The 27,568-nt window shown below is 34.8% G+C and overlaps 2 protein-coding genes and 1 long non-coding RNA gene across 3 annotated transcripts; all 3 read left to right on the top strand.

The window, feature by feature from the left end:
• The first annotated feature begins 702 nt into the window (after window positions 1-702).
• Window positions 703-2,534, top strand: LOC113338891. The gene is made up of 3 exons (XR_003354881.1): window positions 703-1,063; window positions 1,168-1,211; window positions 2,325-2,534. It is a non-coding gene; the product is annotated as an uncharacterized LOC113338891 (long non-coding RNA).
• A 588-nt stretch (window positions 2,535-3,122) lies between these two features.
• On the top strand, window positions 3,123-5,193 carry LOC113273197. The gene is made up of 3 exons (XM_026522957.1): window positions 3,123-3,151; window positions 3,694-4,553; window positions 4,922-5,193. The coding sequence occupies exons 1-3, from the start codon at window positions 3,123-3,125 to the stop codon at window positions 5,191-5,193; spliced, it is 1,161 nt and encodes a 386-aa protein (XP_026378742.1).
• A 19,008-nt stretch (window positions 5,194-24,201) lies between these two features.
• Window positions 24,202-25,623, top strand: LOC113273190 (serpin-Z2A-like). The gene is made up of 2 exons (XM_026522952.1): window positions 24,202-24,585; window positions 24,775-25,623. Exons 1-2 carry the CDS (start codon window positions 24,202-24,204, stop codon window positions 25,621-25,623), a joined length of 1,233 nt encoding a protein of 410 aa, XP_026378737.1.
• Window positions 25,624-27,568: the final 1,945 nt, after the last annotated feature.

Genomic DNA, 27,568 nt, shown 5'->3' with positions numbered 1-27,568 from the left:
AGACAGAGAAGACACTATGCATGTGCAAGACATTTCTCAGATGAGTTCTGAAAATGACTGGATCAAGTTATCAAGATGCTTTGCAATTACAATTACAAAGTCCCATTGAACAAATTGGTGATAAAGAACATGCATCATGTGTGTACATTTCTTAGTTCAGGGAATTTGAACCCTACAGTTTAGTACTGTTATGTCTAAAAAGCAAACCTTATGGTTTGTTTTGTTAGGGAAATTCTCCACAATCTAGCGATGCGTAATTACTACGATTACTATGGCAGTAAATTTTGCTAAGCCACCACAACTACACATCTGTAGTGTTGGTAAGTCATGGCTTAGCTCGTGGTGTACATGGTATCTTCCTTTTGTGAAAACTTGGTTTTTCGGACGGCTACTTGGTTTCCCAATTAACATTTCCGCCCTATGTTGTAATTGTGTCTTCTCCTCGCCCTCCCTTGGTGCATAGGCGCACCTAAGCCAACCATGGCGGCCGAAATAAAAGTGGAAATTGAAATATTGTCCTTATTTTTGATGGACTTTATAAATATCTTTATCACACAATATTTCTATCCCTCTCCTTGTACAAGCCTATCAGGGACCCAATATCAAATTATGGACTTCCAAATATACCCCCTGTATATATTTAGATAACAAAATTAAAATTCAGTTACTAACGGAAATCAAAAACTGAACGAGAGAGAGAGAACCAGCTGAACTCTTCTCGTGAAATTTTTTGATTCGAATTTTTCCGGTTCAATCTATGCTTCCTATATTCAAATTCATCTTCTCCTCCATCTTCTTCATCATCCTTGCAGCAAGATTCATCAACGGAATCGTATCCAGCTGAAGATCTGCTCTGCTCGTGAAATTTTTGATTCGAAGTTTTTCATTTCAATTTATGCTTCGGAGATTGAAATTCGTCTTCTCCTCCATCTTCGATCTTCATCATCCGTGCAGCTAGATTCATTCATTGAATCAGAGATTTTACCTCTGTTTAACTGAAATTTCCATTAACAACAAAAATTTGTACTCCGTTCAACTGGATCTCTCTTTCTGAAACAAATTGGTACTGTTGATGTTTATTTGAAGATTCATATAGTTGTTTTTGATGATTTCATGTTAGTTTCGTTGAATTTGATTTACAATTTTTGTTTCTGGTTGTTGATGCAGAGATCGTGATTTATTTTGGAAGATTGATTTCATCTATTAAACGGGTACCTTTTAATTTTTGATCTGTTATTTACACTTATTCTTAAATCTGCTCATAAACTTTGGTTTTATGTATATTCCGAAATGTTGAAGAATTTCATTTCGTTTTGTTGTTGATCCAAAATTGATACTGAAATGTTTATGATTCATGTTTGTTATGTATATTTAGACACTCTACTGATTATGTTTTTTTTATGAAAAGTAGATATAATGTTTTTGATACACAAAACACTCTACTGAAATGTTGTTGATCCATATTTTTGAACACAAAATGTTCTTATTTCCACTTTTTTGTTGTTCTTATTTCTTTGGAAGATTTGCAGATAATCATTATGCATTCCAATTTGTTGATAATGTAGCTTTTATTTTACCTTCTACATTGAATTTAACTTTCACGAGGGGCTACGCCCCCTCGTGAGGCGCAACTTAATACAAATATGTAGCTTAGGGTAGTTTAGGATGCTTTTCATTTTGGTTTGCCTTGAAATTCATGCTTTTACTACCTGTTATTGGATCAACTGCGGTATTTTACACAGATTTATTGGATAAACTTCTATTGTTTATCCTAATTTTATTTGGATCAATTGTTGTTGTTTATCCCCTAAATTGGATAAACTTCTACTGTTGATCCATTTTATTTGTATCAACAATGATTGTTTACTCAAAAACATCACTGAAATGGATAAACTTTTATTGTTTATCCTAATTTTATTTGGATCAACTGCTGTTATTTATCCCCTAAATTGGATAAACTTCTACTGTTTTATCCATTTTATTTGTATCAACAATGATTGTTTACTCAAAAACATCACTGAAATGGATAAACTTTTATTGTTTATCCTAATTTTATTTGGATCAACTGTTGTTGTTTATCCCCTAAATTGGATAAACTTCTACTGTTGATCCATTTTATTTGTATCAACAGTGATTGTTTACTCAAAAACATCACTGAAATGGATAAACTTCTATTGTTTATCCTAATTTTATTTGGATCAACTGCTGTTGTTTATCCCCTAAATTGGATAAACTTCTATTGTTGATCCATTTTATTTGTATATCAACAGTGATTGTTTACACATATTTATTCTGAACACCACTATATGTTATGGTTGTTGCAGGACAAAGATGGTTGTTGCAGAGTTCAAATTTTGCAATCAGACCGTCTCTCATCCTGTTTTATTTTCAACTACTGTCAAGGATATGATAAGTTTGGTGAAACAAAAGTGGCCATATGTTCCTGAAGACCTCATACTTTTTGGTTACACTGTAGATGTTACTTCAAATGTCATCAATCACGATTTGGAACTGAAGTTTTTCATTCACTACTGCATGATAGACACATTTTTGTGTCTAAATTGATCTCAATACTATATATTGTTGGCACTCGATTTCGTATTTATTTACAGTGTTTTTTGGTGTTTGTAGGTATTTTTGGGGAATAAACATTTTTGGAAGAATTGGCATAAAAGTGTTAAAGGCACCCTCATTTCAGATAAGAGCACCAATCTTGTTAAAGGCACCCAGAAAATGGATAGAGGCACCCTCTCCTTCTTCATTTTGAAACAAATTCACGGAATTTATGGGATATTTTAAAGATTCGAGGCAAAGATATCTTCTTGCCTATTATACATAAATTTTCCATATCTTGAAGGTAAAAGAGATAATATATTTATGAGTTGGTTTTTATTGAAAAGGAGAAAGAAAATCTGGGGTTTTATTTAAAAAATAAAAAAAGATAATATCCCTAGGATTTTATTCTAGCAAATAAAGAAGATTTGTGATAACGGAGAAAGAAATTATTCATGAGATATGTTTCATTAAAGAGAAGATCTGATGGAGTTATGGAAGAAGATTTTGAAAAGATGTTTGAGTAATGGGTTATTGTGTATAAATAGGGTGCTAGTAGGACCAAACAGATGGATCAAGAGAGGGGAGTTTTGGGAGAGCAAAATCATTGTTTTATTCTTATCATTATATTTCATCATCTTGTAAACACTTTTTGAGCCATGAATAAATATTTTAAGTGTGTTTTCGACGTGATGAGCTAAACCCCAACACTAGGACGACGGAGGAAGACGAATTTCATACATGGGTAAAATTATTTAGTTCTTTTTAAGACTTTTGCATTAATTTTAATTGAAATATGATTTGAATTAATTGGTTGTCATTTAATTTGATGAGGTATGCTTAGCTTAAATGTTTTGATACATCATGCTTAGGATTTAAAACTAATCTTTTGAGAATCTACCTTGGAAAAACCAGAGTCCATGTTAATTTTATTCATTGAGCTTTAATTGTTGAGAATAAATAAATTGAACCCTGTGTTATGAATTCGACGAAATCCTAGTCCCAGTAACACTCTTCATCTTGTGACAATATTTTGTGTATATTTTTTCTTTTCTTTTAGTTTATTAATTCTTAAAATCAATTCATCAAGTCCGAGTGAACGACAACTCTATTTACCACTATAAAATTCGATCACTGCAGCTCACAAGGGATTGACTTGTTGAAGTTTGAAATCCAGTTAAGGACTTGTGTTGATTCTATTTATTCATCATCTTCTTCTGCTCCTGCTCATGCTTCTTCGTTATCATCAAGTTGTATTTCAAGTGATGATGTAGTTTTTGTGGAATATATCACTGATGATGCGTGTTTGATCAAAAAGGTACCGAAGAAGTCTGATGCTTGGGTCAACATCTTAACTGGAGTAGGGAAGTTGTTTCAAGGTGGTATTAGAGAAGTTAAGGATGTTGTTACGAAGTATGAAATAAATAGTGGTCGCAAATACAAATTAGTTAAGAGTGACTTTGAACGATACACTGTGGAGTGCAAGTTCAAGGAGGAGGAAAATTGTTGCTGGAGGTTTGACGCCTCTCTCCTTGCCAAATCAAATGGTGTATTCCAATGCAAGAGATATGTTTCAGAGCATTCATTTAGCTTAGCTTCATCTAATCCATCAAAAGTTAGGATGATAAAATCGTTTATGAAGGATATCTTGGCAGATGATTTACGAGCATCGAAGAAGAAGAAGACTGCTTCTGAAGTTATAGATTTATTCCGAAATGAATATGGGGTTGACCTCACGTATAGTCAGGCATACCATGGTTTAAACTTCACCAAGCAATTTCTTTGGGGTGACGATATCAAATCTTATTCATACTTTGTTTGGTATAAAGATGCCATTGAACATTACAATCCTGGAAGTGTCGTCAATTTTGAGTATGATAGTGTGACGCGTCAGTTCAAAAGTTTTTTCGTTGCTTTTGAAGCTTCCATAACTGGTTTCAACAATTACTGTCGTCCAATGCTATTTATCGATTGTACCTTTCTCACTGGGAAGTTCAAAGGTGGTCTTATGGTTGCATGAGGCAAAACTGGTAACCAAGGTATGACTTTTAACTTTTTATTCTTTTTCATTTATTAGTTTTAGTAACCAAGTTGTTTGTTTGATCCATCATCATGGATAAACATCCACTGTTGATCCAACTGAAATGGATAAACATCAATTGTTGATCCAACTAAATGGATAAACTTCTACTGTTGATCCAACTAAAATTTATAAATTTCAGTTTTATGCCACTTACTGTTGATCCAACATCATGGATAAACATCCACAGTTGATCCAACTGAACTGGATAAACTTCTACTGTTGATCCAACTGAAATGTATCAATTTCAGTTTTATGACACTTATTTTCTTTTTTTGTTTATTGTAGAGATTTATCCAGTTGCATTTGGTTTTGTTCCTTGTGAAAATTGTGAGAGTTGGCTATGGTTCTTAACCAATTTGAAGGGTATTATTCGTGAAGATCGTCCACTGAACATCATATCAGATCGTGGAATCGGCCTTTTGAAGCATGTTCCTGAAGTTTTACCAAATGCTTACCAATCCTTCTGTCTGTACCATATGAAAGGAAATTTCCTGTTCCAAAGGGAAAGAGCAGACAAACTGCAGTCAAGTTATTCGGACAGTGCTACACTGCATTAACAAAGGAAAATTTTTATGCTGCTGCGAAGAGTATGTGTAATCTAAAGTTGGATTCAGTAGTTGCTTGGATGATGAAGATTCCATTAGAGAAATAGGATGCTCATGCATTTCCAGGAGAGATGTGGGGTGAGAACACATCTAATATTGCTGAGAGTTTTAATAATGTTATTAAGAGTGATAAGACTCTTTCAGGACTTGAGCTTGTCGATTCTATTCGTGCTAAGGTAATGGAGCAGAATTACAAGAGGAAATTGGAGTCTTACAAGTGGAATACAGTGCTTACTCCTCGTATGCAAGCGAGGTTTAACAAGAGGATAAACGACTACCGTTCATACAGGTTTCGTAGATCAAGTGAGAAAGTATTTGAGATCACTTCTCCAACAGGAAAGCATACTGTCGACTTGGATTCTAGAACTTGCAGTTGCAGATGGTGGAAAAAAACATAGCTTTCCTTGCACTCATGCAATGAAGGCAATGTTGCATATTGGAAATAATGAACCGTACAAGTACATCAGCCCTTATTATATACTTATGACTACTACAGAAAGTTGTACTCTCTACCCATGTATCTTATTCCAGACTCTGAGAAAACACCTGGAATTAATAAAAAGGGTTATGTTTTTCCTCCCAATGGTGGTCGAGAACAAGCTGGAAGGCCTAAATGTACTAGGTATCGGGGTTGTCGTGAAAAGGTGCGGAAGAAGAGGAAGTGTGGCCAATGTGGGATGCTCACCTTTCACAACCGGCGAACATGTCGCAGAGCTCCTTTGGCTCCTCGTGCACCAACATTTCGCAAAGAGTCTCATTTCAGGATCATCAAATTTTTGAAGAGGATGTTGTTCTGAAGTTGTTTTGGTGTTTTCATATTCTGAACCACTTGTTTTAGGTTTCTGACTAGTTGGTTGTTTCTTTTTTATGCTTTTTTGGTTTGGACTTGTTAATTTTTTTAATCACATAGATTCTTATTTGTTTTTATGAATTTTATTCTTGTGTTTCTTTAGTATATGTCAGTATGCAGGTTCCAGTTTTATTGATTTTTACAAGAAACATACTTGTATAAAATGTATCAACTGCACTTGTTTATCCTTTTCTTGTGGATAAACAATGATTGTTTAATCAACTGAAATAGATCAACAGTTGTTATTTATCCAACTGAAATGGATCAAAAATGGTTGTTGACATATTAAACAAAAAAATAATTGGCATGGTCCTATCTCTATTTGCCAGTAAACTCCTCAAGCTTTACATACCTGTAACATTCATTCATAATCAGACCAATTTGCTAGTAATAAATGGATCAACAATGATTGTTTATCCAACTTAAATGGATCAACAATGGTTGTTGACACACAAAACCAAAAAAAATTGGAATGGTTCCATCTGTATTTGCTAGTAAACTCCTCATGATTTTACATACCTGTAACATTCATTCATAATCAGAGCAATAATAATGTTTCATGATAACACATTCATTCATAATCAGACCTACAATAATGTTTCATGATAACATATTCATTCATAATCAAACCTAGCAATTATATTTACTTACTAATATATATTTTTTAAAAACTACAGTTGTATTTTCTTTACAGACAATGAAAAGACTATGACAGCAAGCTCACTCTAATGGTTCAGTGGAGTCTTGCAATTGCAATATTTCTGTAACAGAGTCAGTAGCATAATCAGGAAGTTGGATAACATCAGCAGCTGAAGAAGGATTCTTTCATGCACCCGACTCTGACAAGATTCTTACTGCAAGCTTCACTCTCTTCTTGTTCAATTTCTCATCTAAGTCAGTGATTTCAGATAGATTTTCACAGTTTCCACGCTTTACCAAATTCTTCATGTACATGCAAGTGTGCAATGCACAATCGCATCCGTCTTGTGCTGGTACTGTGTAGTGTGAAAAGCTTGTCTCTATATAACCACCTGTCTTTGGATCTTTGTGACCCATTTCATTCAGCAGTTTAGTCAATGGTATTATCATCACAAGATACTGCCAATTGTAAGCCGCATAGCGCCTTGCGGAGTTGTATGCTATCCATTTTCCTTTTACCAACGCGAGCACCACATAATGGTATCCAACACCTTGCTGATTAGTCAAGCACATTGGTATAATGAGGTACGTGTCTTCAACATTCCCTGTGTAACTTTGCCTTATCTTCTCCGGAATCCCACATCTCTCTACCTTTGCTATATTTTGCGTGGCTAATGCCATTCCCAATATTGGTTGTATCAATATAATTTTCAAATATATTAGTTTTCCATATTATGAATCATCTTAACTAGATAACGAAACTGCAAATCATTATCAACACAAATCGAAATTTTTTGTAGACACTAAAACTGGATCAACAGTGGTTGTTTACCCCTTTCACTTGGATCAACTCCCATTGTTTATCCATATAAAACTGACACTGAAACTGGATCAACAGTGATTTTTTACCCCCATTCACATGGATCAACTCCCACTGTTTATCCACAAAGAAACTGACACTAAATATGGATCATCTTAACTAGAGAACAAACCAAGATTTTCTGTTACTTACATAATCATTTTTTGAGAGAATAACGTGGTTCCTGTATGCAGGTTTTTGCGGCGATTCCATCTTTGTTTTCAGCATGGTGATGTAGTAATCAATAATCTTGTCGTGAATCTTTTGATTATTCATTAGACACTGTATTTGCTTTCTGCTGATGATTACTTCCACATCAAGATTGCAGAAATAAAAACGGTAAGCTCTCTCGCTGCATTTTCAACAACAAAAAAAAACAAATTAAAATCTTATTAAAAATAACTAGCATAACCCAAGAAAAAAAACTATGTGATCTGAGGTGAATTACATACCTTTCAGTTGCATTCTCAAAGAATCGTTGGATTATTTCTTTTTCGTTCGCACTGCATTTTTTCCACATTTTTAGTTTATTTGGCCTCATCAGTTTTTTCGGTTTGGGTGGTGTGAGGTCAATATAACCTTCGAGGTCAATTATTTTCTTTTTCTTCTCCACCTTCTTCTTTTTTCCTTTTCCATCTTTCCTTTTCCCCCTTTTAGGCTTAGGAGTTGTCTCACCACTTCGAAGTTTATATGTCTTAAACTTTTGCCTTTCTCCATTCTTCACCCGTTTGACAAGAGAACTGACATGCTGTTGTTGTGTTTCTGATGGTTTTGCATCTTATGATTGTTCCTCTGATTCGTTTTCCTCTTCAGTTTGTTCTTCAACTACATCCGCATTATACATTTGGTTCAACCCTTGGAATATTGCATCTTTTCTTGTAGTGCCAGAACAATCCTCTTATGTTTCTTATGTTGGCGTACGATCTACCTCAAACATTATTGCATCGAAACTCGGTTTGGTACATGTTGGCTCATAACCAGATTCATTTGGTTTTATTGCTTTAAGTGGAGGAGTATCATACACAACCTCTTCCTCAATGTTCTTCTCATCCTTTTGTTCAACAGACTGATTCTTCTCTTCTTCTATTCCAGCAGATGTTACAATGTTTTCGACCACAGTATTGACCAAAGTACTTGGAGTTCCATCTGATAACAACTTGTTCATTTCTTAAGTGTCTTCATTGTTCAAAGCCACTGTATCTTCGACTTCCATGTTTACTCTCGCTTCATTCGCATCTGTTGCTTGATCGTTTGCTGCAGAGTTCGTTTCATATTCATTTCATTTTCCATATGTTTTTGCATCTTGTTTCTGTGTGAACACATTATCCAAATTATCAAATTCCTTCCGTGAATTATCTGGAATATGTATTTTCCTTGATTCCTGAAAAATCCTTTCCGCTTCTTGCCATTCATTTATGTTCTTGTCAATCTCAGCAAGTCACTCCGCTTCTCCAGCTTGCAACTGTATCTTCTCTTTGTTTCTCTCATAAAGATTTATCAAGAATATCGTGTCGTTGACGACCAGTTACTTTCAGCCTTTCCCATGTAATGAATTTCTTCCTTCTCGCACACAAGAAGCACGTTTTCTTCCTCTAGTTCGTCTAACTTAAGCTTTTTTTATTCTAGTTCTCATCAGCAAAAACTGGATCAACAAAGTCTTGATGAAACTGCGAAGCATTATCAACACAAATCAAATTTTTGTAGACACTAAAACTGGATAAACAATGGTTGTTTACCCCATTCATTTGGATAAATTCTCACTGTTGATCCACAAAAAAAACTTACACTAAAAATGGATCAACATTGGTTGTTTACCCCATTAACATGGATAAACTCCCACTGTTTATCCATATAAAACTGACACTAAAAATGGATCAACAGTGGTTGTTTACCCCATTCACTTGGATCAACTCCCATTGTTTATCCATATAAAACAGACACTGAAACTGGATCAACAATGGTTGTTTACCCCATTCACATGGATCAACTCCCACTGTTTATCCACAAAGAAACTCGTACATTTGTAATAGTAAAGATAAATATAGTAAAAAAAATTACCTTAGGCTTGAACCAACTCATATCGATCTTCGTCTTTGAGACTTTCTTGCCAAAATACTTACAAGCTTCTTGCACAATTCGTACTGGCCCCATCGTAGGAATCTTGGAGTTGCATTTTCGAAACTCTTCCTTTTTCTGATGTACTTTTCTGTATGTTCGCATAACCAACACTGCAGAATATAAAAAACGATGTTAGTTTTATCCAACAGAATATGAGGCAACAATTTCTTTGGGAAGCTTGTAATTCTAGTATTTGGGAATAAAAAAATTGTACACAACCACATAGCAAAAAATCTCACAAAATGTTCTGAATCAAACTCATTTTCTGCTGCCATTTTCAGTTTGCGTACAACTTCCGCCTTCATTATTGGATCTGGATAGTCTTCCGGCATTTCTGGTCTGAACTTTTTATTCAAGAAATCACTGTAGTCAAGTCCCTTCTTTGTTTTCAGTTACTGCTGCAGTTCTTCACTCTCTATTACCCTTCTCACCTTGAATATCAAAGAGAAATCTCTTGGTTTGAGTCTGCACTCTTCGGATTCTCCAAATTTGAACGTAGAGGTTTCTTTATTGAATGCACTCATCAGCAGCTGCATTGCAAGATTTATCTTCTTCAACCATTTAACACTTATTTGGTTTATGTCTGTTACATAGAATGGGATGATTATCTCCCAGAACACACACTCCTTTAGTGCTTTCGCAAGTATCAGTTTATTCTTATTACCTCCCTCTTCTACTTCAAACTTTTTTTTATAGAAAATTCCCCATGTCCGCCAATGGTTGGAGATTTCCTTTGAATTTCGTTTATTTTGCTCTTGACTTGCGTGCATACATGAAACTCAAATCATTTTCATTTTCAATATTTAAACAACATATTTTATAAACCTGCACAAGTATTCAAATCGATGTTTTTACCTTTGAGCTCTTTATCTGGTTTGCCCTTTTTTGCTACTTCTTCTTTTTCTTCCCCTTCTTCCGACGACGACTCTTGATCATCTTCATCTGATTGTTCTTTCTCTTCTTCATCTGATTATGATTCCGTTTGTTTGAATCTTCCTCAGCTATCTTCCTGAGTTTCAACTTTAACTTTTGTTGTGCTTCTTTATTTGTACTGCTGCTCTTCCTCTTTATTATTGTCTCTTTCTTGTTTTTTGCATTTCCTTTGATGACTTTCTTCTGTTTTTCCTTTTCAGCTTCTTTTTCCTCTTCTTCCGGCTCTTCATCATCATCTTCATTTGATTCTTCTTTTCCTTCTTCTTCGGATTCTGATTCCGACTCTTCTGGTTTTTTCTCAACCGTCTTCTTGTGTTTCACCTTTCTTTGTGTTTCTTCATTTGCAGTTTTGTTCTTTCTCATTCTTGTTGCCTCTTTTTCAACTGCCATTTTATTGTTCTTCGCATTTCGTTTTGTTTCTTTAGGTTGCTTACTCTCTTGCGAGACAATTTGATCTTCATTCTTCTTGCTGATTCTTTGTGATCTCCTAAACATTGTGTCTTCTCAACCTGAGTTCAACAATTATTATAATTAGGGTTATTTTGTTTTTGGTACTCAGGTTTTGTCCAACTTTTGAGTTTGGTCTAACATTTGTCCAGCTTGGTGTTTGGTACTTGAAATTGACGTTGACTGTGATTGACTTTATTTGACCTATTTTTCCTTTTTATTTTTCTTTTTTTAATTAATAATTGAGTATTTTACTTATTTACCCCTTCTACATAAACCAGAATCCGCCTTGATCCATCTTCATCTACATTTGAAAATGTAGAATCTTCATATCCAAAACTCGTAACTCAACGAACCATAACATCAACATTTCTTCAGCAACACCAGAATTTTAGCTGTTTCATTCAATATCTCCTAGCACAACTAACAATCAACCCTATCTGTAGCGCAATCAACCATAACATCTCGAGTCACACAGCAAACAACCATCTCTTTTAAAATTACCATCAATTTCTTCTCGGCTTCACAATTACCAGCACAAACTCCATCAATTAAATATATCAACAACACCACCAGAAGCTATCATAACCAGCACCACTACAATTTCTTCTCTTATTCTTATCAACCCATCTTCTAACAACCCTTGAAACAGCACCACAATCTTCTATGTGTAGTTTTTTGAAAACTCAAATCACCACAAACTTGCATCAGAACCCATTTGTCAACTCTAATTTATTCAATCTCACATTCAAATCAACCCGAATTTGTAATTTTTTTTCTTGATTTCGAATCCATCTACTAACAAATTCAAACCTCACTTTAGCAGAATCTTTTCTTCTGCCTCTATTTACCCAAAATTCTCTAAAGCAAACCCTAATATCACTGAGATTTCAATTCATTGCACGAGAGATGACTTCATTTGAAATTTCAGCCTAATATGTTCAATTAACTCAAAACCCATCTTTAATCGCATCCCCGAGAACCCTAATTTTTAATCTCTATAAATTCACCCCCAAGAACCCTAATTTCTATTTGGATAAGAACGTATATATAAATTATATAAACCCTATAGCTTCTTCCTGGGTTTAAAATAAACATACCATTTCAAAATCAAATTAGAGAAACCCTACTTATATTCTCTCCGATTTACATTTTCCCCCAATCACCTGAGTTCAATCGATCTCATCACCATCATCAGTTGTTTCATGTTCATCAACATCGAGAAATATCTTCTCTCTCGGTTTAATTAATCTCTTTCAGGCTTCCACGGAAAACTCTCAGCAAAATTCAACTTCCTGAATCGCCAGAGAGAAAGAAAGAAGAGAAAGGAATTGAAAGGGAAGAAGACAGAATCGAGTTCTACTCCTTTCGGTTTAAAATAAAGGGTGTAATAGTAAACTCAGCCAGTTATTAGATTTTATATTAATTTTTAATAAACGCTAAACAGAAGTCAAGAGTCAACTTTATTTTCAAGTACCAAACACCAAGCTGGACAAATGTTAGACCAAACTCAAAAGTTGGACAAAACCTGAGTACCAAAAACAAAATAACCCTTATAGTTATCATATTAGAAAACAACATAACTACCGATTATTTCATTTCTATGGATCAACTATTGTTGTTTATCCACTGAAATGGATAAACATTCATTGTTTACCCTATTTTTATATGGATCAACTGCTGTTGTTTATCTCCTGAATTGGATAAACTTGTACTGTTGATCCATTTTACTTTGTATCAAGTACTACTGTTGATACAAAAATCATTTAGAAACAAATATTCACCCATTAACAGTACAACAAATATGCATACAATGGGTCAACTTCTATTGTTTAATCTCTGTAAATTCACCCCCAAGAACCCTAATTTCTATTTGGATAAGAACGTATATATAAATTATATAAACCCTATAGCTTCTTCCTGGGTTTAAAATAAACATACCATTTCAAAATCAAATTAGAGAAACCCTACTTCTATTCTCCCTGATTTACATTTCCCCCCAATTACCTGAGTTCAATCGATCTCATCACCATCATCAGTTGTTCCATGTTCATCAACATCGAGCAATATCATCTTTCTCGGTTTAATTAATCTCTTTCAGGCTTCCACGGAAAACTCTCAGCAAAATTCAACTTCCTGAATCGCCAGAGAGAAAGAAAGAAGAGAAAGGAATTGAAAGGGAAGAAGACAGAATCGAGTTCTACTCCTTTCGGTTTAAACTAAAGGGTGTAATAGTAAACTCAGCCAGTTATTAGATTTTATATTAATTTTTAATAAACGCTAAAAAGAAGTCAAGAGTCAACTTTATTTTCAAGTACCAAACACCAAGCTGGACAAATGTTAGACCAAACTCAAAAGTTGGACAAAACCTGAGTACCAAAAACAAAATAACCCTTACAGTTATCATATTAGAAAACAACATAACTATCGATTATTTCATTTCTATGGATCAACTACTGTTGTTTATCCACTGAAATGGATAAACATCCATTGTTTACCCTATTTTTATATGGATCAACTGCTGTTGTTTATCTCCTGAATTGGATAAACTTGTACTGTTGATCCATTTTACTTTGTATCAAGTACTACTGTTGATACAAAAATCATTTAGAAACAAATATTCACCCATTAACAGTACAACAAATATGCATACAATGGGTCAACTTCTATTGTTTATCCAATTTTTATTTGGATCAACTGGTATTGTTTATCCCCTAAATTGGATCAACTGCTATTGTTTATCCCATTTGCAAATTATCTAAAACTCCTTCAGAAACACATTTTCACCCATCAATACCCACCAACAGTAGATCGAATTTTCAAAATCATTACATTAAAAAAATCAAGACTAAAACATACATGCATCAATTCCATATATACTTTTCACGAGGGGGAGTAGCCCCCGAGTGATGTGCGACGTTATACATTATGTAGCTTAGGGTAGTTTAAACTGCTTTTCTTATTGGTTTAACTACCTCTTATTGGATCAACTGTGATTGTTTACTCAAAAACATCACTGAATTGGATAAACTTCTATTGTTTATCCAATTTTTATTTGGATCAAGTGTTATTGCTTATCCCCTAAATTGGATCAACTGTTATTGTATATCCAATGATCAAGTACAGTTGTTGATACAAAAATTTCTAAAACTCATCCAGAAACACATTTTCACCCATCAATACCCATCAACAGTAGATCGAAATTGAATCTGAGCAAAACAATACTAAAAGTTTGAAGAGAAATATCAATTTTCAACATAACTAGCATACATAACCTACACATATTTCATTTCCTTCCACAAATATCCTAAGAACACTAACCAAAACTCAAACTCAAAAATAACTAGAGAAGACCAAAATCAAACCTAATCAGTAATTTCAGTGTGAAAATCAACTAAATACAAACATATAATAATTACATTAAAAAAAATCAATACTAAAACATACAAGCATCAATTAGATCTGAAATCAAAATTAGTTTTTACCTGTTCGATTTTTACATCAAAATCACCAAATCATGCTTATTTTAGTCACACAGAGAATTTCTGATTTGATGAAATTTAACAAAAATCTAACCAAAAATCAAAACTAACAAAACAAGAACAAAATCAAAATCGTTTTTACCTGTTCGCTGCTTTCTGTTGACTAGATTTTGTTCGCTGCTTTCTTTGAAACCAAATGAAACGTAATGAAACTTTATTAGATTTATGTTCGCTGATTTTTTGTTGATGAAAGATTTACGGTTTCCTTCAACTTTTAGTTTCTGTTCTTCATCATATACTACTGGATTTTGATTAATTGGTTTATCTTCAGTAACGGCTAGTGTATTTAATGGTTGATTATGAGCAGCGGCTAGTTGATACTCATCGTTTTTCAGTTTTTTTTTTCTTCTATTTTTCAGTTTTCTGGATTTGAAAAAGGGAGTGATGGAGGAAACGAGGCAGAGAGAGTGCGTGAGAGTAAGTGAGAGAAGAAACCGGCGTAACTGAAATTAATGTGTCGGTTTTGTTATAACTTATTATTTATATCGGGGGCATTTTAGTAATCTGATAAATCCTGATTTTAATTCCTGAAATTAGTAGGGATATATTTATTTTGGGAAAGGATATATTTGTTGGGTTTGTGTAGTTGCAGGAAATCCTACAATACACCCCTCATATGATTTCATTGCTGATCAGCTCATTTTTAGGTTTACACTCTTAATTTTATTGATTAATTTCTGAATGTTCTTACAAGGATAATAAAGAAATCAAGAATGATCTCTGCTCTGAACTTTCTCTCTCCTATTTACTTGTCTCTTACTAAAAAAAAAGATCTCTCTCTCCTTTACAATTCGAATGACTATTTATAAGGAAATACATAGTGGATGACAGCTAATCTGTCCTTTATTTTCGGATATGGTTTGCGACATTCTCGCAACCTTACAAATATTAATTTCGCAAGCTCTCTAATTTTCGCAAGACTGTCACATCTTTCTCATGACTTTAGATGACGTCATTTATTCTATCATTTCTGAAACTGTTCTGCGATGCTACTGTGTTGTACCATTGATAATTTCGCTGAGGCATAAATGTTGCGAGATTCTGATCCTACATCTTGCCTCTTCTCATATCTTTCTCTGCAAAGTAGAGAATGATGTGAGAAATGCCGCAGCTGTTTATCTTTTCATATTCCACATTTATCACACGTACTCTCTCTCCCTTTATTTCTTGACACGTCTTCTGTAACCGCTAATTTTCTACCGCTCACGTCTCTTGGTCTTAATGGTGTTTATTTCTTCAAGTAAAAAATTTTCTTTATATACTCTTATCCCCCCCTTTTTCTACTTTTCTCTTTACTTTCTCTTTTATTTTTATTCTTTCATCTCTGCAACTCTGTTATTCTTCTGTAAATTCTGCTGCTGTAATTTTTTCTTCCTTCAATCCTTTTACTTCCCATACATTCCCATACTCTATATTCAAACATGGCTTGAAGTGGTCATAGATATGAGAAGAATTTACAAGATGTCCAAAAAGATCTTTCTGATAAAGGTTTTACACTCTCCACCATTCCTGGTGAGAATGCCAAATCAATTCTTTCTGTCAAGCTTTTCTCTAATCAAAATTGTGATGATCAATCAATCAAAATTTCGCTAGGTCAGATTCTCGCAGGTCTCCCTATTCCTCTATAACCCAGGACTTCCTTTATTTTATGAAATTCTCGCTCATCTGGGATTTTCGCGAGCCATTTTCCAACTAAGTGGGGACTGCATCCGTCTGATGCTAGAGTTCGCTAATCGTGGTGCTGGTAGAGGATCTATTTATTCCAAAGAACTTAGGGATCAAAAATTCGCAAACCTAGAGATAGTTGCTGAGAAGTATACAGTGGCGAATTTATTTGAAAACTACGAACTTATCTCCATGAAGAAAGAGAATATTCGCTGGGGTATTCGATTAAGAAGGAAAGATAACATTGATTAAGGCAAAATTCTTATGCAAGATATTGACTGGCATTCTGGTAAAAACACAACTCCTCGCCAATCCAAAGACGATAAATGGTGTGTTTTTCCTTTAATGTTAAAGGGACCCTACATTGCTGGATTAAACGTTCTTCCTGCGAATCTCGCTGCATATCAACCTTGGGTTTTCTCTTGGACCGAGAAAGAGAAAGAGGTATCTTTTCCTCTTTAACTCATTTTATATTTCTTTATTGATTTTTACTATTTTGTTCGCTAACTCTTGCGACATTCCGCAGATCCAAAAACTAAAGGATAGTTATAACAGGACTGGGAAATCTAGTACTCTGTTAGCTCTTCGCTCATATACAGATGAGGTAAGAAATTTTCTCTTATGAATTTAAATAGTACTGTCATTCCCATGCTTCCATTTCTTATTTCTATATGTGTGCGAAGATTATTGCTGAAGTAGAAGAATCTGCTGATGCTGTGAAGATTGGTGATAAAGGTAAAGGTGCTCTTCACAGGGAAAAATCAACTAGTCCTCCTCCAAAGAAAAGAAAAGTTCGTTCTTCTTCTCCATCAAATATTCTTCCTAACGAAAATTCTGAAAGTGACAAGGATGATGAGGATAATGATCATCTTGATGCAACTGAAGATTCTCCACCTGAATCTTATATGGCTAAGCTTTCTGGCCTCTTTTCTGATTCTCTACAAGGAATGGGATATAGCCAATTCGCAAATACCTGCAAAGCTCTCGCTACCCTTTGTGATGTCCCTTTACTAGATGGTGATAGCTCTCTTCGCGGAGTTTCTAGATCAATGACTCCCGACTTCTTGCATTCTCTCAATAGTTTGGTATACTTTTATCTTTTTACTTCTTCATTGTTATAAGTCAAAATCTCTTTCTATATCAATATTTTTTATTTCTTTTCGCAGGATGGAAAAGATTCTTTTGCGGTTGCCTCGGATCTAGAGAGAAGACGCGAAAATCTTGAAAAGAAGAATCTTCAATTTCGCAAAAAGAATGAAGAATTGGAAGCTGAAGTTAAAGGTCTTCGCGAGAAGAATATACAATTAGAAATTGATTCTTCCTCTTATAAGAACAAAATTTCTAGTCTTCAACAAGCTAATAATCATCTTTATGGTATATTACTTTTCTCTTTTCTCTTTATTCATTCATCTTGTTGTTTTATCTTATTTAAATGATCTTTTTTGCAGACATTTATGGTCTTTCTGATGAAGCTACCCTTCTTCGTTCATTTCCTAATGCCTTGGATAATGATACCCTTCTTGAACGTCTTAACAATTCCTTAAATAGCTTTTCAAATGATAGAATTTCATCTCTTTCTCTAAATGAACTTAGATCAAAATTTCGCCTCTTAGAGATTGATCATAGATCCAGTTTAGGCTTAGCCAACAGATTTAAGCGTCTCCTTATTGATTCTAAAGAGAAAACCAATGAGTTGAGAACCAAGATTAGCGGTCTCATAGATGATAAGGATCGTATCTCTGATTAAGGTGCCAAGGCTTTGGCGAAATTCCAAGAGGCTCTCCTTGAAGTTCAACTTGAGCGAGATGAAGCTAACCGCAAGAATATTGAACTCTGCGAAAGGGAAAATCAAATTCGTTCTCTTCTTCTCATAAGTAGTGAGGATGAATTTGTCTGGGCTGCGAAAATTTTAGATGATGCTAGAAAAGATTTAGGCGTAAACGTTAGTCTCCAAGTTGAACATACAGCCTTGATTAGAGACATGATTTCTGACAGAGAAGGTTGTTAATTGCTCTTCTTTACTAATCTTTTGCTTCTTATGGATTTTCATCAAGTTAGTAATTGGTTGTCTTTTGTTCGCAGATTCTGAAAATAGATATCGTGAAAAGATTGAAGAACTTGAAGCTGAAAAGGAGGAACTCGCAAAGAATCTTTCTTCTCGCAACGACAAGTATTCTAGATTGAAGAATCAAATCAAAATAACAGTTGAGAATTTTAAGAATGACGCTATGCATTTTCGCAATCAAACCATCCAGATGGTTTGTGATGATCATAATATCCCACATTCTGATTACCCTTGTCTTTTAGAAGAAATCCCACAGAATACTCCCAGTTTGATTATCTCTGATATTGAAGCTGACGATGAAGAATCTGATAATGGTGGAAGTTCTGATGGTGATGAGGATTCTGACGCAGATGAAGAATGAAACAAGTCTGATGAAGATAATGAAGGATTAACCAAGAAATTGTCTTTACTTCTTTCTTTGATTATTTGTAATACTTGTACATTTATTTCTTCTTTCTGTTTATTTGTATTTCTTTCATTTGGACCTGCGTAAATAAAAACAATTCTTCTTTGCAATACAATTAATCAATATAATCATTAATTCTTGAATTTTTGAGTAAACCTCTCATATGGAGACAAATAACATTTTCTAATTTCATACATTCCCATACTTGCCTTTGTTATTTGAATCCAAATGAGAGGTTTCATAAAAAATTTCTTATTGTATAATTTCGCAACCTTTTGCGAACTGAATTTTGTTTCTTTCCAAATATCATTCCTGTGTGGTCTTATTTTGCCTTCCTAATTAAAGGTCTTATTATGCCACCTCTTGTCATTGCGACAAAATCGCAGGACGTCCTTGCACTTTCATGCAAAAACCCATTGATCTTGCCTTAACTTTTTCTTTGTATTATGGCCTCTTCAGGAATGTTGCGAAAATATGACAGGCTTAAATATTCTTGCGAAAATAAAGCCCCATGACATTGTCGTCTTGCGACGAAATCACAGGACGTCTTCGCACTTTCATCCGAAAACCCATTGATCTCGTCTTATCTTTTTCTTTTGTATTATTGCCTCTTCAGGATTTTTGCACAAATATGACAATCCTTAATATCCTTATGAATAAAAATCCTTATGACATTTGCGTCGTAAGACACTTATCAGCTCCCTAATGGAGGGTGCCCCCCTTATCTCCCCCCTGGTTGCCCCTTCAAGGAGGCGTACTTCTACCATACAAGGTTAACTCCTCCCATCCAGTCTTAACAACAACCAGTTGTTTTCGCAGCCTCTTATCCCTTTTACCTATAGGGTTTATGGTTACGAGACTGCACCCTAAGTGGGGTTTTCTTCAGGCCGAGTGCAGTATAAGCCAAGACTTGTCAAGAATGGCAAGGACGCTTCAAACACCTCCGACACTCTTGACTCAATCGTGTACCTCGGCGCCTTGATCAGATCTGCACTCCTTAGGAGAGTCCTTATTACCTTAGTCTCCCAACCCAAGTCATATGCTTAAGCTAAGAATCCAAGGTGCTTCTCCCGGATGGGTTTTATTGACCCCAAATCTCCACGACTCAGGTTCCGGTGGCGTTGTATCCTTTCCCTGAACCATGCAACAGGTTCCCCCTTATATGACGTACTTTAGGTCTTACATTTGCCTCTTGCGAAATTGTATTCGCGAACTAGGGTGTACGCCATAAAGGTTCGCCTCTTTCTCTTTTGTCATTCTTCTCTGATTATTTTCTGTAAAATTCATTATCTCTGCGAAAGTTTCGCAAATCATTATATTGTATCTGAATTTCGCAATCTCAATTTTGTTGCTCAATCAAATGTATTTTTAAGAATTTTACTTATTGCGAGATTATCGCAACAACTTAATCATTCATACATTTCTTGTTTTTATTACTTTTGCCATCCTCTGCTTCTTTGTTATTTTCTGCTACTGCTTCCTTGGTAGTAGTATGTTCATCCTTTTTATTCTGAGCTAGTATTAATTTCGCAACATCTCTTCTCCTTTCTTTTCGATTGTATCCACCATCAACCTCTCACTTCTTTGTACGTCTTTGATTTTGTGTCGCCAGTTTTCCTTATTGTTTGCTCTTCATTCACAAGATTTTATCTCAGTTTCGTAACATCTCTTTCCTTCAACCCAATCTCCCTTTATGATTCTTACACCATTGGGGTGAGGGAATTTGATGCATTGGTGGAAAGTTGAAGCTACACCTAGAATATCATGTAGCCAAGGTCGACCAATTAACGCATTGTAGGGTGATTCTACATCAACGACACAAAATGAGATTTTAGAAGATATTCTCCTTCAATGGAATTTGCATAGTAACCTCCCCTTTAGGCTTGTTAGCAGTACCATTAAAACCCTAAATCTTATATGTTGATGGTATAAGATCATCAACTCTTCCACCCATGGTTTTATAAGCATGATAAAATAAGATGTTCACAGAGCTTCCAATATCGACTAGAATTCTATTGATTGCCCATGAATCTTCAGCTTCATCATCCTCATCTTCTTTCAGTTTTGGATTAATTTCTAATTTTATTACCAATGGATTGTCATGCACCTCTTCTCCTTCGGGAATTTCTTCTGCGGTAAAAGAAATGATTTGTTTCTGCCATTCCTCTAATCGCGAGATTTTCGCAATATTAATAATTTCTCTTCCATTATTATCTCTTGCGAACACTCTACTCAAAACATTATCATGAAATTCTTCAATTTTCTTATATGAATGTACGATAGAGTGACATAATAGATTTTTTGCTTTTGCACCAACTTCTATGAAGAATGTTTCTTTCTTTTTCATCGTATTCACTTTGTGATGTTCTGGCGGTGTTGGTAATGGTTGAGGTTGCGGATTCCCTACCATAAAGTCGTTTAGTTTTCCTAGATCTATCATTATCAAAATAATTCTCTTTACATTTCTGCAATCGTTTGTGGTATGTCCATGAAAATGATGATAAGAACAAAATTCATGAATTCTGTGATTTGGAGGTGGTTCCGTTACCATATTCCATGGTGTTGGTATATTCTCCATCAAGATTATAGCTTCCCATATCTTCTCCACACTTGCATTTAAAGGTGGCATCTTGATTTCTTCCTATACTACCTTGTGACCTCCTTGTCCTCTATTAAAGTTTGGTCTTTGATCTCCATAAGTTTCTTGCGCTTGATCGAGTCTTTGAATCTTGTTATTTCCTCCACGACTGTAGAAATTTCTTTCTCTTTCATAATCTTCTTGATCTCGACTCCCCATAGCTACCAACTTCTGCTGATTGTTACCTGTCACCTTTTCTTGTTGTACTTGCGAAGTATTCGACACTGTGTTTATCAGCTTGGGTAATAAGCTTGCATTCGCTGTTTGTGAGCTGGTGTTCGCAACTGGATATGATTCCATTTCATTTTTTCTTTCCTCTAAAGCAATGTATTCTTCTTTAAGTTCTCGCATTCAGTAATTGTAATCGTATTCTTGACTCTGAAAATTTGGACATACAACAGGTTTGTTGCAAACATAGCATTGATAAATGATAATATGAGATATCTCTCATCTACACGTCCAGCAATTTCGCTACACATAGTTCTCCATCTTTTAGTCAAATGTTTCAAACTTTCTCCAATCCTTTGCTTTAATCCAAACACATTTTATATACCAGGTCGTGAGGAATTGTTACTTATATATGCCCCAAAGAATGTAGTCTTTAAATGATTGAATGAGGTTATTGTATTCTTTGGCAAACCTTCAAAACATTTTAACGCTTCTCCTATTAAGCTGGATACGAAATATTTGCACAATACCGCATCATGATTTTCCCATTGTAACATGCATCTCACATAAGCTTTAATGTGTTGAATTGCACAAGTTGTTCCATCGAAAATGCTGGTTAATGCAGGCAAATTGCATTTCGGTGGTATTCCTCCTAATTGTACTTCCCTTGTAAATGGAGATTTCACAGCTTCTTCTATTGCTTCATCCAATTGTCTTCTACCTACTTCTCCTCTGTTATTTAGCATTCCCCTCATTTCTTCTAATTCTTTCAAGATTTGTTTATTTACTCCTGAATCTTGACCCATTGGTCTCTTTAATTTTGCTTCTCTTCTTCTGCATTCACGTCTATATTCTCTTGCGAAATTTTGTATCTCTTCTTCATTATCCTCATCTCTCCTTATTCTGCGATTCTCTTCCTCATCCTTATCTTGAATTCGCAAATGATGACGTCGGTCATTTTCCCCTCCATAATTTTGTTCATTTCTTATCAATTCAATTCGCTGTCTTTCAACCATTCTCTTTACTCTATCATACTCTTCATTGAGATTATCGTTATTCCGGTTTTGTATACGCCTTCTTTCCCGATTGTCATGATTTTTTTGGCGAATTGTCTCCTGAAACTCTTGTTCTTCCATTTCCGCTCTCAATCTTTCACGTTCGCAGATTAAACGTGCTTGTTCAACATTATGTCTTTCAATTTCTTCTTCAATTGTCTGTTAATTTCTTTGAGTTCTCTTACTCAAAAAAAAGATCTCTCTCTCCTTTACAACTCGAATGACTATTTATAAGGAAATACATAGTGGATGACAGCTAATTTGTCCTTTATTTTCGGATATGGTTTGCGACACTCTCGCAACCTTGCAAATATTAATTTCGCAAGCTCTCTAATTTTCGCAAGACTGTCACATCTTTCTCATGACTTTAGATGACGTCATTTTATTCTATCATTTCTGAAACTGTTCTGCGACGCTACTGTGCTAGACCATTGATAATTTCGCTGAGGCATAAATGTTACGAGATTCTGATCCTACAGTTTGAAAAGGAAAGACATATAATTAATATACCCAAAATAAAATCAGAAAAAAGAGAAAAACATAATGGCTAACATTTTGGGTGTTTCATTGTATGAGACGCCCCTGCACGATTGTGTGCCTAGGCGTGCGTTTAGGCGCTTTTGATAACATACTTTCTTCCTATTGTTTTAATACTTGTTTGACCTTTATTGTTTGAACTCTGATTTTGGCCTTCTTGTTCTTGGGTTTCATCGGGAGATTTTAGTTTTTCCTTCTATATAACTGTCCTTCACGATCAATGATCAACTAAAATTTATTCTAAAGTTGTAGATATACCCGGAAAAAAATATTCTTGAAATGACCGGATAAATTTGCCACTTATCTGATCGGGCGCCTTTAATTAACTAAAACTCGGTTTGAATGACTCTCTAGTATACGAGAAGGATTTTTAGAAAGGATTGACATTTTGATAACGAAGAAACAAGGAAAAAAATTAACTCTTATTTTGTATATCAAGTTGTTGCTTTTTAGTTGGAATGTTAATGTTGATTCGTTTAAGCACATCAAATTTGATGATTTTGTTTTTGATTGGGTGAACTTATTTAGAGCATAGTCTGATGTAACTCTCTAATCGCCTTTCTTTGCCTTTTTCAAAAGAAAAAAAAAAGAGAAGGGTTTTTAGAAGCAAACTAAAAATGATTATGGTATTCCTCTTGGCTTGGCTATATTTCCCCAATTCAGTGACAAAAAGCAGCACGACAGTTAAAACTGGAATTTAGATGGCTTGAAAAGCTAGCTTGCTAGTTGCAAAGATACTGCAAGGTGCTCTTCCTGAGTTCAATATTTTGGTCATTTGTTGCTTGACCGAGAAATAGGGCGACTAGGATAACTTAGCTAGGACAACCCTTATCCCACTACCCCAGATGGCTATATCCCAGTAGACCGCAAAAAAGAATATGGGTTAGCTTCCAAAAGTGCGTTCGAAATCTATAAAAGTAAACTTCCAAAACCTATATAAAACCCAGGACAAAAGGAAGTTCAACAAATTAAACCCTCTTCTCATCGTAAATTAATTAAGAAAAAAAAATTATGTGGAATTATTTTTTATTAGACGCTATGAAGAAGAATGTAGCGGGTTCTCCATTATGGCTGCAAACTATGAAGAATCTGTCTTCGGAAAAAGCATTCAAAGAAAATAATTTAGTATATTCTCCATTATCAATCTATACCGCTTTAGGGTTATTAACTTCTGGATCAAAAGGTGAAACATGTAATCAATTATTAGGATTTCTAAAATCTCAAGATCTTGATTCTCTTAATAAGTTTTGTTCTCAACTTATGAGTTCATTGAATGAAACCCAAACTCAAAGACAACTCTCCCCATTGTCAATCGCCAATAGTGTTTGGGTCAATGAATCTTGCGCCTTGAAACCAAAATTTCAAGAGGTTGCCGATTCAGTCTTTAGTGCACATGTTCAAGCTGTAGATTTTGAGCACAAGGTAAGAAAATTTATTTTTATTTTTGAAGTTATAGATTTTTATTTCTTATATCATATTACTTGCGAGAAGAATTTTTTTTATGCATAATTCTAGACAAAACAATCAAAAGAACACCACAAGAACTGTCCAAAAGTTTTCGGTATAAATTGCCAACTAATATTGTTTATGTATTTGGTTTTTTTCTTAAAGGCTGATGAGGTTACTGAGATGGTTAACCAATGGGTCGAGACGAAAACTAATGGTATAATCAAGAATCTAGTTCAGAAAGGCTCATTCAGCGAATTCACAATGGTTGTGCTGGTGAATGCACTCTATTTCAAAGGAGTATGGCATCAAGGTCAGTTCGATAAAACGTTAACAAAGAACTCGGAATTCTATCTACCTGATGGACAATCTTCTGTTCAAGTCCCATTTATGACTAGTACAGAGGAATACCAATATATATCGCGTCAAAACGGCTTCAAAGTACTTCAACTCCCATACAAATTACAAAGACAAACAGGGAGTCGTAGTTGTCATCAATACGATGATGAATATGATCCAAGTACTCGGCGTTTTTCTATGTATATAATATTACCTGATAGACGGGATGGACTTGGAGAGTTGATAGACTTTTCGAGTACTGATTCAGCCAGTTTTATGAATCAATATATTCCAGAATACATGCCACTGAAACAAACAGGAGAGTTCAAGGTACCAAAGTTTAAGATAACATTTAAATTTGACGCGATTAAAGTTCTGAATGATATGGGATTAGTATTGCCTTTTAGTTCCGAAGCAGAATTGACTGAGATGGTGGGTACTAGTGGTTCAATCAGTAAAGTTATTCATAAGTGTTTTGTTGAAGTTGACGAGGAAGGAACTGAAGGTGCTTCCGCTACTCTAATAGAGTTTGAAGAATGCAGTATGGGTGGTGATCCTCCTTCACCACCACCGGTTGAAGACTTTGTTGCAGATCATCCTTTCATGTTTATCATCAAAGACGATTTTACTGGGGTTTTACTGTTCACCGGATATGTTCTTAATCCTTTGCTATAATAACACCTATTCATCACTAACTGATCAGGGTTGTTTAGATTTGCCGTTTTTTTTAGCAAATAGTTTAGATATGTTTTTTCAGCTGGATTGAGTTTTTCTTGTTTTTTTTTTTGTTTTTTTATTTAATTTTACCTTTCGTCGCAGGAAGTTGACATTTATGAAGAGTTGATGAATGTCTTGAGTTTTATAATTTTCTTTCAACCACCAAGTGAAGAGTTAAAAAAAAAGTATCATCACCATCATCAACAATACATCCCCCCTCATCCACAAATTAAGAATTCCTAAAGCTGTCGCCGAAGATCTTTACAAAATCCCTCCTCAACAATTCTTCTCTACAAACCTAAAAGAGTAAGACAAGTTTTCGTGATAAAACAGAAAAATCGAGGTATTTTAGAATACCTGTGTCATAATACTGGGTGGGACTAGAGGTGTAAATTGGGCTGTGCCAGCACGAGCACATCCCAGCCCAGCACGCTAAAATCTGAGCCTAGCACGTGATTTAGCCCAGCAAGGTCCAGCACGTTAGTTTGATGGGCCGTGCTGGGTTATCCTAATCGGCATAGTAGCACAGTAGCACAACACGTGGCACTGATAAGCACGTGGCCCAGCACATCACGTTATAGCATGCACAAATACGCTATATAACAAGACATAATACATCACATTTTGTGTATATTTCATAAAAGAGTCACTATTCTAGTTAGTTTTTGACATTTTATGCTAGCTTATTTTTATAACAACACATATAATACATAAATATTTTGGAAAATATATTTCAATATCGTTGTTATAATGTGGTTACTTATATTTAACTAGAACATTAGTTTACATGACAATGATCCAATTTTATATTTGATGGGCTATTTCTTTTTATTGGATAAACTTGTTAATTTTACTTGAAATAATTTCAAATGATATGTTGTTTATTTAGATTCTCGTGATAATGTCCGACTTAATGTATACCACTAAGTGACTTCAAATTGGTTATAACAAATGTGCTAGCACGGCGCCACAGCACGACACAACACGTTTATTCGTGTGATGTGCCCGTGGGCCGTGTTGTCCCTAGCTTTTGACTAGTAAAGCACAACACGTTTAAATCGTTGGCACGGCACAGCACGGCACGTGACACGTAAAGCATGTGATTTCGTGTGCAGGGTTGTGCCGGTCCGGCACGTTTTACACCTCTAGATGGGACCACAACACCAAGACTCGATCCCAAACGTTGTGGATGCTTGTTGGCTACGACAACCACGAACGTGCTGGGGAATTGGTGTTTTGAAACTTTAAGATACCTCTTATGAGATGCTTGGAAATCATTAAACGGTTCAGTCTATGATAGTGCGCTAACGGCTACTCCTAGGAGTCTAGTAATAGACACATTTTTGTGTCTAAATTGATCTCAATACTATATATTTTTGGCACTCAATTTCGTATTTATTTACAGGTTTTTTTGTGTTTGTAGGTATTTTTTGGGGAATAAACATTTTTGGAAGAATTGGCTTAAAAGTGTTAAAGGCATCCTCATTTCAGATAAGAGCACAAATCTTGTTAAAGGCACCCAGCAAATGGATAGAGGAACCCTCTCCTTCTTCATTTTGAAACAAATTCACGAAATTTATGGGATATTTTAAAGATTCGAGGCAAAGATATCTTCTTGCCTAATATACATAAAGTTTCCATATCTTGAAGGTAAAAGAGATAATATATTTATGAGTTGGTTTTTATTGAAAAGGAGAAAGAAAATCTGGGGTTTTATTTAAAAATAAAAAAAGATTATATCCCTAGGATTTTATTCTAGCAAATAAAGAAGATTTGTGATAACGGAGAAAGAAATTATTCATGAGATATTTTTCATTAAAGAGAAGATCTGATGGAGTTATGGAAGAAGATTTTGAAAAGTTGTTTGAGTAATGGGTTATTGTGTATAAATAGGGTGCTAGTA

The sequence above is a fragment of the Papaver somniferum genome, chromosome 1 (genome assembly GCF_003573695.1).
Source record: "Papaver somniferum cultivar HN1 chromosome 1, ASM357369v1, whole genome shotgun sequence".
In the NCBI taxonomy this organism is placed as follows: domain Eukaryota; kingdom Viridiplantae; phylum Streptophyta; class Magnoliopsida; order Ranunculales; family Papaveraceae; genus Papaver; species Papaver somniferum.
The sequence above is the reverse complement of the archived record's forward strand: the minus strand, read 5'-3'. Positions and strand labels throughout refer to the sequence as shown.

Excerpts from the sequence above, each read along its gene's own strand:
- LOC113273197 (XM_026522957.1), top strand. The coding sequence starts at position 3,123 with ATGGATCAAGAGAGGGGAGTTTTGGGAGA. Across the intron at positions 3,152-3,693 it reads GAGAGGGGAGTTTTGGGAGA|CTCACAAGGGATTGACTTGT; the intron begins GCAAAATCATTG and ends CGATCACTGCAG. Across the intron at positions 4,554-4,921 it reads TCTCACTGGGAAGTTCAAAG|AGATTTATCCAGTTGCATTT; the intron begins GTGGTCTTATGG and ends TGTTTATTGTAG.
- LOC113273190 (XM_026522952.1), top strand. The coding sequence starts at position 24,202 with ATGAAGAAGAATGTAGCGGGTTCTCCATTATGGCTGCAAACTATGAAG. Across the intron at positions 24,586-24,774 it reads CTGTAGATTTTGAGCACAAG|GCTGATGAGGTTACTGAGAT; the intron begins GTAAGAAAATTT and ends TTTTTCTTAAAG.